A 12,876-nucleotide genomic window follows, 5' to 3' on the forward strand; every position below is an offset into this window, starting at 1 on the left:
TGGAGCAAGCCACTAACTTTATAATTACCAGAGCTTTACTTTGTGATGAAAGGTAAAGCACACAGCCAAGATACATTGCTGGCGGTCAGTAGGCCACGAAGTTAAAACTTTTAAAGAGGTTGGTTCTTGGCCTAAATCTGTTCGTTCAGACAGATCGCTGACAGCAAGCAATTACTGAACGGTGTGTGGTTTCAAGTATACATTTCTTAATTTGTGGAATTTGGAGAATCTAGTAAGCAAATGCTTGTGAATCCTTGCGCAAAATCTTGTTAGAGCGTCTACAAGCACAACATTATATATATGTATATATACTACACTATATATATATGCACATATTTATTTACATATACAGTATATATATATATATATATATATATATATATATACACCCAAGGCGGGGAAATAAAAAAATAAAAAAACAGCATAACATATGGCCCCACAGAATCATGTTGAAATACAGAGAGACAGAGAGAACGGTATGGTCAAAGGAAACTGGGCACTTGGGCACCCTACAGGATATAGGTCATGCGAGCTTCTAGGTCACAGATGACAAACGGTCACCTCGTCCACAGGGATTATGTGACCTCATTCTTTACTTTATTATCCCTTACTTCCATCTTTATCAAAGTTGTTTCATTAGATATACTATCTTCATTCTCATTTTTTAGAGCTTTATATATTATTTATTTGATTTTCCTTTAATACTATTCCAGCTTATTTAAGTTTTACTTTTCAGTTTGCTTGTTGGTTAATTTAAACAGCTAATATGACTGTCTACTTTCAGAAGTTAACCTTAAGTAGAATGATATAATTTTTTGGTATAAGTCATCGTATAAGTTAGATTACAAGTCAAGGTGTAAGGTGAAAGATCCTCCAGTAGCTTCAGACCCTGATAAGAGTTTCAGCTCAAAAGCACTTCACACCTTTTTCGCTGCATAACTGGGACAATCTACGAAGGCCAACAATACTGCGACGCCAGTGCACGTTGAAAATCAATCAATACATCAATTTCAAGCCGAAATAAATCCTTAATAGTCTTGTGGTTACCTCGGTGAATCTTATCGTCAGCCTAAAGACGAACAAAAGAGTTAAGAGAAATTTAGTTAAATTTGTAAATACCGTTAGTCACAGAAAATTGCAATAAATCGTAAGTCTCATGGTTCATTGCGAGCACTCACGTCTTGCAATGCACACGATGAGTAAAATAAGTTTGAGATGTGTAAAAGAAAGCCGATTGCCTGGAGTCTTGACTCGCAAATGAGCGAAATAGGTAGAACTCCAGAAAAACAGATGCAGGTTGCTATTTAATCTTGTAGCGTCATTATGGAAACGCTTGAGATGACTTTGAAAAATATCGCTGCTCACTCCCACAACCGGTAAAGATTGCATCACGGTATGTGCTCAGGCAATCTACAGCAAAATTGGAGTTATTAGATTAAATTTCAAACTGAAAATCATTAGTACCATGTGCAAGATCATTCTGGAGTCACATGTCGTTACAAAGAAGATCACGCCTACTCTTAACAGTAATCCACTTAGTTATTTATGAATCCATTAGCCCCGATTAAGCAAGTTATTTTGTTAATCGTTCCGAGGCTGTATTATGTTAATGTCGCATAGACATACAAGGCGTACAGTTATGGAATTATAGGGCGCATGCGTCTAAATTAACCACGCGAGATGGGAAGCCTTTCAAAGGGCACGTTCTAATAAAAGATAAAAGTTTCAGTAGTTAAGCTTCTCAGCTTGAAATCGAAGGAATCGTGAGTTATGTGGATCGAAATCTCCCCGAGTTATGTGGATGTGAATTGACTTGTTTACTTTAGAGAGCCGGCGGGATGGTCTATCGTTAAGTAGACGAGTGACCCGCTAGCCTAACCTCTTCCGAAACACTTCAGTGATCGCGGAGCCGTTCCGTTACCGCCTACAGCGCCAACCAGCCCCCGAACGCCGCTGCTCAGCGATTGGACTTCGTATGTACAGCTCCTCAGGAAGGAGGAACACGTACGCACGCACGTACTCTCATATGCTCGCAATTGAGTGAGCGCAACCCGAGTCGTATTTTGACAACGGTGGCAGAACGTTGGCCCAGTCTCGGCTGATTTTGTTAAAGGTTTCTACAAGTCGGCTTCAAGGAAGAGTTTTGACACCACTTAGACTCAATTGCATCCGATTTCTTTTGCATCACATAGGCCTCATCGGTAAGTGGCTTTTCATGTGGGAGATTTTTTTTTCTAACATTTTTTGGAAAAAAATTCGAGTGTTTTTTATGTACGTTTCCAAATCTTTCTCACAAACTCAGCTGAGACTCAACTGCATCTATAAAACGCGGTTTTTTTTTTTCCATCTGTCCATCCGCCTGTGGTGTTTTCGCATGGTAACACTGCGTCCCGGGCTTTAAATAGTTACGCTATGTGAAGTTTTAGGTAAATAAAAGGATATCTGGGTGCACATTTGCAATAGAAAAGTGTTTTGATAATTTACTGTATGCGAATTACACCGTTAATATTAGAAATAGAATATTATTTAAAGACCGGGACGCAGTGTTACCATGCTCAAACACCACAGGCGGATGGAGAGATGGAAAAAAAAAAAACAGAGTATAGTTTGCTTTGCATCACATAGGCCTACTCGTGCAAGCACCCTTGTCATATGGGAGAATTTTTGTTCTACAATTTTGGAGAGAAAGGTCCCGTGTCTTTTTGAGATGCATAATTCAAAAGCTTTCTCGCAAACTCATGACAAAGCCTTCTAATATAATAATGATAATAATAATAATAATAATGATAATAATAATAATAGGCTAGAAATGTTACAAATATTCAGGAGTACAACAAAATTCATATTTTGATATTTCTGAGCAATCATTTTCCAAGCCATCGACATCAATTAAATTGCATGAAGTAAACATTGTATGTATACTTTAATATATATATATATATATATATATATATATATATATATATTATATATACACTTAAGTATACATACGATTACATTTCCTTTTATTTTTACTGATAACAATGACTTGGAAACCAATTGGCCAGAAATATCATAACATATATTTGTATATGTATATATATATATATATATATATATATATATATATATATATATATATATATATATTTACGCTTCCGTGTATTAGCCATTTTCTGTGTTCTCTTGAATAACAAAAATAACAGGATTTATCCGCAAGAAAGTCATAATAATTACCATCCCGAGAGCTCGCACGTGATTAACAGGTGGTCATCAGATGCGCAGCTATATGCTTGCAAATGACACCTTTCTGCCTCGTTATGTCCACAGTATTTGTGTCAATTTTAGAACGTCACTGTAAAGTACTACAGGATTTCTCTGAAGCGTTTCTTGTACAGAGATAGACATAGAATGGATTTCTAGGAATTTAAAAAAAAATACAGATTTGAAGAAAGACTCAAAGAGATACAGAGTTCTGAAGGGTAAGAGATAGATTCCAAGAACGTCTCAGAGATACAAAATTTCTGAAGGGCACAGAGATGCATGCAGATTTCACGAAAGTCTCAGAGAAACAGAATTTTCTGAAGGGTACAGAAATGCAGAGTTCAAGAACATCCCAGAGATACCTTTCTGAAAGTGACGTAGGCACGAGATACAGATTTCAAGAACATCCCAGAGATACACTTTCTGAAAGTGACGTAGGCAAAAGCGAGATACAGATTTCAAGAAATCTCGAGGATAGATTTTCCGAATGAAATAACAGTGATACATAATTTCTTAAGGGGCGCAGAGATATAGATTTCAAGCAAAGCTCTGAGATACGAAATTTTCTAAAGGTTACAGGAAAGCCGACGTCAAGAAATATCCCAGAGATACACTTTTTATTGAAAGTGATGTAGGCACGAGATACAGATTTCAAGAAAATCGCAGATAGATTTTCCGAAGGATACAGTGATACAGAATTTCTTAAGGGCGCAGAGATATAGATTTTAAGAAAGTCTGAGATACGAAATTTTCTGAAGGTTACAGGGATACAGATTCCAAGAAAATCCCATAGACACGAGATACTGATGCCTCTGTGACGGCCATTAGGACTTGGGATGAATAATGTAACCCGCCAGGGGCGGGGGTGGTGTAGGGGGTTGATTAATACAATTTAATCATCATATTAAGACCTCTATCGAATTCTATTAAGTGATTAACAGATATTACTGAGATATATCTGAGCAGTAGCTATTATGAGAACTACCCCAAAATTCTCATAACCGAAATCATTTTGATTATGTAATGGATTTCTCATTATTATTATTATTCAGTACTTTAGATTTCCCAAATCTAAAGTACTGAAAACAAAATGTTAAGAATTTCTAAAAATTATAATCACATAATATGGAAGCTGTTAAGTTAATCTATTCATTTATGTTTTTTTCTTCCAGTCCACTGATCTCTTCATTCCATAATATATCCTGTTATTTTTCGTAATTTCTTTCAATTGAACACCGTAATATTCTTTGGAAGCTTGAATTTCAAGTCATAGCCCCTGTGTTGGGCTTGTTCCATATGATTACGGACTTAACCTTTGAATAATATAATAATAATAACGTTACTTCCACAATAATAATAATAATAATAATAATAATAATAATAATAATAATAATAATATTACTTTGATTCCAGTCCAGCAAAATGCGTCTGTGTCTGATCGTGGGGTTACTGGCCATCGCATCTTCAGGCTGGTGTCAGAGTGAGGAGGAGGGCACCGAGGAACTTCCACAGGCGGAGCCCTATCGACAGACGATGAGGAACTCCTTCAACAGGCTAGGAGGAGGAGGAGGAGGAGGTGGTGGTGGTGGAGGGGGAGGAGGGTCAGGATCGAATCCTTCTGCATCCTACGATCTGAGCAAGACTTTCAATTCTATGATACGGAAGAATGCAGGTTTGTTCTCATTCTTTAAAAACGTTAGTGTGATGCTTCTCATTCTTTAACAACGTTGGTGCGATGTTTCTCATTCTTTAATAACGTTGGTGTGATGTTTCTCATTGCTGCTCTTGATTATTTGCGCTGTTTCTCATTCCTTAATAACGGTGTTATGTTTCTCATTTTAGCTCTTGATAGCTTGCACCTTTTTTCTCATTTCGGCTCGTGATTATTTGTGCTGTTTCTCATTCCGGCTCGTGACTGTTTGTGCTGTTTCTCATTCTTTTATGATGGTGTGTTTGATGTTTCTCATTTCGGTTCTTGATTGCTTCTGCTGTTTCCCATTCTTTAATGATGGTGTGATGTTTCTCATTTCAGCTCTTGATTGTTTGTGCTGTTTCTCATTTTGGGTTGTGATTGTCTGTGCTGTTCCCCATTCTTTAATGGTGGTGTGATTGTTTGTGCCATTTCTCATTCCTTAATGACGGTGTGATGTTTCTCCTTTCGACTCTTGATTGCTTGAGCTGTTTCTCATAATGACGGTGTGATGTTTCTCATTTCAGCTAGCGATTGTTTGTGCTGTTTCTCATTCTTTAATGATGGTGTGATGTTTCTCATTTCGGCTCTTGATTGCTTGTGCTGTTTCTCATTCTTTAATGATGGTGTGATGTTTCTCATTTCAGCTCTTGATTGTTTGTGCTGTTTCTCATTTTAGCTTGTGATTGTCTGTGCTGTTCCCCATTCTTTAATGATGGTGTGATTGTTTGGGCCATTTCTCATTCCTTAATGACGGTGTGATGTTTCTCCTTTCGACTCTTGATTGCTTGAGCTGTTTCTTATAATGACGGTGTGATGTTTCTCATTTCAGCTAGCGATTGTTTGTGCTGTTTCTCATTCTTTAATGATGGTGTGATGTTTCTCATTTCAGCTAGCGATTGTTTGTGCTGTTTCTCATTCTTTAATGGTGGTGTAATGTTTCTCATTTCAGCTCGCGATTGTTTGTGCTGTTTCTCATTCTGTGATGATGGTGTAATGTTTCTCATTTCTGCTCTTGATTGCTTGTGCTGTTTCTCATTCTTTAATGGTGTACACATATATAGAATACAGTGCATGTATAAGAGATAGGGTATAAACACAGCTTATATAAACCATAACGCTTGGTTAAAAATTATACAAATGAATATCTTAAAAATCAACTAAAACAAATCCACACGTACATGGAGAACAGTTGAACTTGTCAAGTGTGTTAATTCAGTAATACATCACAGCCTCTCTTAAACTCGTAAGCAACGACATCCATTGTTTCTCAGTTAAAGGTATAAAAACAACCTTTAAGCTTGGGTCAATATGACATCAGTTGAATAGATTTGTTCGGAGGAATAATTCCATTAGTGTTTATCTTATCTAAGTGATATAAAGTAATGGCGACTTACAGGAGAGAGAGAGAGAGAGAGAGAGAGAGAGAGAATCATTTCCCTTCCACCCTTTTATTGCTTCTCAGAGCATATGCGCTAGTAACATCTTCTACATACTGGTGGTCACCCACTCAAGTATTGACCAGTATCAACTATCATTAACTAGCAAATACTAAAGAGGACTATTATTATTATTATTATTATTATTATTATTATTATTATTATTACTTATAAGATGAACCCTCTTCATATGGAACAAGCCCACTGCAAAGGCCGTTGACTTGAAATTCAAGCTGCCAAAATGTTCATTAGACAAAGAAGTAACAGAAGGTAATAGGATATAATGAAAGAAGAGACCAGTTATCAGAAAGAAAAAAACGATAAATGCATAAATTAACTGCATAAACATAGAAAAATACAAATAAATTATCAAAACACAAGATGAACAGTTTTCGGGTAGTGATACATTGCATCCTAGATTGAACTTTTGAGGTTCCGTGTTCCGTGTAACTAACTGTTTCGAAGCTCCGAATCCCCCTCCCCTGACTAATTTGAAGCTCCGAATCCCCACACCTACCGAATGACACAAACTCACGCTCCTTCCTCGTGTATCTGAATGAAATTGGCGATCTCATAGCACTCTTCCATCACGAAGAAACGTTCTCACGGGCGCTCCTTGAAATACACATCTGCGCCTGCGCAAATATTTCCCACTTCAGGTGTTTGAACAAGAAGTCACGCTTACGGATGATGAGGCATGTTGAAAATGATTGCATTAGGAGAGACCATCCGCTCTTAACTACGAAGGCCTCATATGTTTGTAACTGATAAAATCAATGCAACCTGTTTTATGTTATTTGGACTTCCTTTACTAGAATAGCACTGTTCTCCGGTTTGGATGTCTGCTTCTGCCAGATATTTATCTCTTTAACATAGAGTGGTTCGTGGTGGTAGGTTTTTGTTTCCTAATACATAGTACTAGTAGTGAAGACTATACTCTGTTTTTTCCATCTGTCTACCCGCCTGTGGTGTTTGCGTATAGTAACATTGCGTCCCGGGCTTTAGATAGTTACGCTATGTTTAAGTTTTCGGTAAATAAAAGGATGTCTGGGTGTGCATTTGCAACTGAAAAGTGTTTTAATAATTTACTGTATGCGAATTACACCGTTAATATTCGAAATAGGATATTGTTATTATTGTTGAATGTAAGCTGAATGTAACTAGCTAAAGCCCGCGACGCAGTATTACCATACGCAAACACCACAGGCTGGTGGACAGATGGAAAAAAACAGAGTATAGAACCATCGACGGATGGTCTCTCGTTTGTCACTTTTTCATAGGTTGTACTTTAACATACAGATCTTTCACTTTCACAACTGATCCCAAATCACACTTTTCCTGTCGAGTGGGACTGACCAGATTTGCTGAATAGCAGAAGCACCAATATGCAGTAAATGAGCCTCTTCAGTTCCAGAGGTCCTTTGTTCCTCACACTGTTGGACTGTGGAACAGTTTCCCTTAAGATGTTGCGCAACTGGAACCTCCAGAGTTCGAGCGAAGATGCAATACATTATGACCCTAAAGTTAAGATATACGAAAACTATTTTGAAATAAAAGAAAAAAACTAACCTCTCTTTTTCGTGTAAGGAATGCTTGTAGTTGATACAGACCTGACTGATGTCGGGTATTGAGTAGTTTCAAACCGGTTGAAACAAAAGTATGTATTTAATAGACTGATCACTTCAAAGTGAGTCGGAATAAAATCACTCCTTTTCTTGTGAAGATTTGCTGACGATTTTTAATAGCACAGTGTGACTGATGATATGAGGATGCAAGTGCTGATGAACGACTGAAACTTTGTAAAACGAGTACTTATTGTCTTCATGCCTTAGATGTGCACTGGAAATCTACTGACCCTTCTTGTTTTTGTGTATAGTTCTAGAAAAAGATTTACGAAAGTGTTTGGGAGAGTCATTCATAGCCCCATAACAGATGCATATAAAAATACAAGTCAGCGATAGATATGTATTAAAATCTACTAACCATTCTATTTCTTGAGTATAGTTACATATGATTTTAAATGATGTGGTGATGGACACTAGGGAAAAGATGCAGTTACTGGTAAAAGTGTTTTGGAAGTGTTTTTAGAAAGAAGCCATTAATATCTTCATAACACAGATATAAATATGTAAAAAAACAAGAGTCAACGAATATTCCTTTTTTTATTTGCAGATTCGCAGCGTGATACAGGTAAATGACATGATCGCTTTCTTCATGGGTATGGGTAGAGAGGCCTTGGGTAGACTGGTATATGAGCTTAGACTTAAATAAAAAAAAAAGGTATGTTTGTGTGCGTGTGTGTGTGTGTTTGTGACCTACGTATTTCTAGGCAGACTAGTATACGCGTTTAGACTTAATTAACCCTGGAACACTGAACGTGGGTATAGATTACCCAGAGTAGGTGATGTCATTCGTGTTCCATCCTCTCCCCACAAGCCAGCGCGCTGGGACTCAGTATAGCTTCAGTCTAATCTATGGGTTTATAGGGGAAAGTCGCGTCGCTCCAATCCTCTGCCTGGATTTTGCGCTACAGACGTGTTCGGGTACCGTTTACCCACGTTCAGTGATAAGAGTATATAGAAAAAAACTGGGTAATGTGTACAACAAAGAAGAATGTGCTCCTCCTTTCAAGTATGCACACCAGCAAGTAGTGAATTATGTCACCGGAAAGCCTAACATAATTGAATATTATAATGAGACAAAAGGAGGGGTCGACAAAAAGACACGTTTCAGGTGTCACAGCTGCCGCCAACCTGTTTGCCCGAGCCACTACTCCCTACTGCTGTGATTGCATATAAGGCTGAGGTAGGAATATATATAAAACTAAGATTTTGAGTGATAATGTGTGATAAAGTATAAAAAGAAATATAATAAACACATTATATTCCACAATTTGTCATTTCTGGTGCACTAAAAAAAGGGTGTTTTTCCTACTCTCTTCCCTACGTTCCCGCATCCCCCGTGCCTTGATGACCCCCTGGGATGAGAGCCTGACATCCTTGGAAGCGTGTGGGAGCATCTGAGCGATTTTTTGTGGGGAGGGTTTTTTTGCTTAATTTTTTTGCAAAAACATTCAAATTTTTTCACTTTTTTACATTCCTTTCTTTTGCTTTTTTAATTCAAGTTTCTGAAAGTAAGTATTCTAATTTAATAGTTTCATTACTAGGTAATAGGGTTATATTTAGTGTGTAAAGGATAGGATTAATAAATTTGCTATTTAACTATTTTTCTTTAATTTTCCAAAATCGGGTATAAACTACCCACGTTCAGTGGCCGTGTGTTAACAGGGAAAACGGGTTCAGTGTTCCAGGGTTAAGAAAGGTGTGCGTGTGTGTCTGTGACCTTTTTATTTTTTGACCTATGACCTCATTGTTTACCCAGATAACCGTATGGGAGGTGACATCGGCGGCAACGGCAGACTAGACATGGATATTCCGACGATACCGTGTCACGTGACGACTGTGAGTACTGCTACGCATGACGTCATTCTTAAATTGGGGATTTTGGGACCTTGAGAACAAGAGACTATAAACCACAGTGTCATATATATATATATATATATATAATATATATATATATATATATATATATATATACATATATGTAATTGTAAAAGCCACAATGCACCACCCCGCCAAGATATTATGATGTCCAGTGGCGGGAAACGGACCCGAATGTGATTATGGTAGCCCAAGTTCATTCCTGCTACCGGACATCATAATTATTTTTTTCTTCATATTCTTGCACTTGCATCTCAATGCTTAGTCGTGACAAGGCGTATCGAAAAAAGCGCGTAGAAATCGAGGTTAAGAGGGCGAAAGTGGTTATTTCAATTGCATATGTATCCGGTAGAAAGTGACCAGTAGAGTCTACATATATCTAATGTACACATAATTATACATACACACACACACACACACACACACACACACACACACACACACACATATATATATATATATATATATATATATATATATATATATAGACATTAATCTATATACTGTATACATAATTATATATACGTGCATATTGATATACTTTCTTGCTAGATTAATTGTATACTACATTCTACAAGATTATAATCTTAATATTTTTACACCATCCGATAATGCCCACATCCACTAGCTTTAATGCCTTCTACAAATACATAAATTCTTAAGCTCCTTACTACCTCCACCAAAAGCAGACTCATTTTAGCATTAGTATTGGTCCTGACACAAAAGTACATTCTTTTATTACCCACTTTTATCATGGCGCAAGCTTTATTTCTAAGAGCTTTGCTTTTCTCACTTATCATCAAAGAACTGTTACGTCATTTGCCCGACACAACCAACCACGAAAAAGTCAGACAGACGAAGACAGGAACAAAGTATGACAGTTATTTTATACAATAAAAGACTATTTTATAGCCCCACGTTCTCCCTCTCCCACTGAGGAGAGCTACTCCCATTCCTCCAGGAGAGAGCTAGGAGCTACCATTAACGGCTTTATTAAAGTTTCCCCGTTAGAAGAACGAACGCTCGTGCGTGAACAACTAATGGCGACCATGGAGGAACCGGTCGTATTATCTCAACTGTCACCTCCCTTCTACTTACCCCTCGTCATTCGGATTATTAATCACGAGAAAGACGCCTTTAGGAGGCTACAGAGGCAAGCTTAAGTCGTCGTGTGTCACATTCGAGCTTGCTCAGAGGTGTGGATAGCGTCGTGCTGAAAGGCTTAAAATCTCGAAATGTTTGTGCTGAAGAGACGAGACCAAGATTGAGCAGCTGCATAGGTCTAAGACTACATCGAACAGCTGTAGTGCAAGTCTAAAACTACAACTAGGCCTAAATACTACAGATAAGTCATAAGTCTAAGGGCTACAACTAGGTCTAATGACTAGCTAGTCTACGACTGCAAAGAAGTCTAACGACCATCTAGGTCTAAAGGCTACATATAAGTCTAAGACTTTAGCAAGTCACTGTGAAACGCCCAAGATCGAAAATAATCAAGATTAAAGTTTGGCAGCGAGAGATGTTGGAGAATATATCTTTATCTATATCTTCGTGTGGCGAGCATACTCAAGAACAATCAAGTACAACTCTGTGAAGCAATACGTCTAAGACTACAATCAATCTAAAGACTGCAGCTCAAGTCTAAGACTACTATAGGAAGTCAATGTGAAACGTTGAGTTTGAAAATAACCCAGCACAAAGTTTAACAGCAAAGAAACAGAACATATCTTCGCGATTCAAGCATACACGGAAGAGCCAACTACAACTTTGTGAAATACTTCGATAACTGGTGGATTATTTTGGGTAGTGCGCTTTAAGTTACACATATATTTAACGCCCATAAAGTGACGAAAATTCTTCATGATGATTATGAATCTGAGCACGATTCTCGAGCAATTAAGGGGAAACAGCTCCACTCCAGGCGTGGATAAATCGGATGTCGCCAGTAAGTAATTGTTAAAACAAAAACACTTGAACTTCTATGCACATTCTCAAATATACACGTGCACATACACGCCCACACATACACACCAAAGAAAGGAAACGTTAAAAGAATGAAACTATATCTATCTGTTGCTCAGGAATTACAAGTGCGCCAATAAAATATATGAGAGAAAAACAATTGCTTCAAAAGTTAAAAGTCACTCAGTATACAAACTTCGTCTTTCTAACCTAAAAACCGTCTCGAGTTGTAATTAACAATTTCTCAGTTACAACTGACGAGGTAGATTGATTTGGGACAAGATAAATTTTCTATACATTTAGAGAAATGTTTTAGCAAAGGGATTTAACAAATTCCATCAAGCGTTATTACGTACGAACAGATATCTCAACCCTCCCACAATTTTGGCCGAAAAAAGTACCTACACATATTAACATGAGCAGATTTCCCGGCAACGTTTAAGTGAAAATACACACAACTACCTTTCTCCCTCTCTAAATTATTATCATAAACCTCTTTATTATTTTCCTATAGACTATGAGCCTTATGCCAGCGAGAGCGGATACGGCGGAGGGGGAGGAGGCGGCTACGGAGGTTACGGAAGTGAGAGCGGTTACGGGTAAGTCCTGATTATGACGTTATCATGAGCGCATGAGTACATCATACACCCACACACATATACAAACATACCTAGATATAATGTAAATATCATGTATACATATATGGATATATACAATATGTAAATATACATAACACGCATATGTGTACTGCAGGATAAGTGTGATACAGAAAAACTCTTGTGTAAGTAGGCTGTGTATGAATGATATACATTAAAAATGTTTGTTTTTTTAAAAAGCATTGTTGGAAACATGGCAATTTGACAATTTTTGTCTTTTTTTACGTAATGTTATAGTTCAATTTTTGCATAAAACTCCTCTTAAAAAGTTTTACTGTAGAATTATAAAGGAATTTTACCATATAAATATTTTAAAGGAATTTCACCATATGACTATTATAAAGAATTTTTAACAAAAGCAATATTCCTCTAATTGCCGTGGTTTT

The 12,876-nt window shown here is 37.3% G+C and overlaps 1 protein-coding gene across 5 annotated transcripts in view; it reads left to right on the plus strand.

Annotated features, from left to right (window-relative positions):
- Positions 1-1,387: 1,387 nt before the first annotated feature.
- The window catches only part of LOC135198448 (uncharacterized), a 21,876-nt gene continuing 10,387 nt past the window's right edge, over positions 1,388-12,876 (plus strand). Inside the window, exons 1-4 of one of the 5 annotated variants that reach the window (XM_064226003.1) lie at positions 1,389-2,201; positions 4,657-4,915; positions 8,545-8,562; positions 12,349-12,433. In XM_064226003.1, coding sequence (XP_064082073.1) covers positions 4,666-4,915; positions 8,545-8,562; positions 12,349-12,433 — 353 coding nt within the window. In that variant the 5' untranslated portion in view covers positions 1,389-2,201; positions 4,657-4,665. Of the gene's footprint in view, positions 2,202-4,656; positions 4,916-8,544; positions 8,563-10,494; positions 11,818-12,348; positions 12,434-12,876 lie in introns of those variants that run through there. The other 4 variants (XM_064226000.1, XM_064226004.1, XM_064226001.1 and 1 more) reach the window with 4 other exon arrangements.

The sequence above is a fragment of the Macrobrachium nipponense genome, chromosome 22, assembly GCF_015104395.2.
Source record: "Macrobrachium nipponense isolate FS-2020 chromosome 22, ASM1510439v2, whole genome shotgun sequence".
In the NCBI taxonomy this organism is placed as follows: Eukaryota; Metazoa; Arthropoda; class Malacostraca; order Decapoda; family Palaemonidae; genus Macrobrachium; species Macrobrachium nipponense.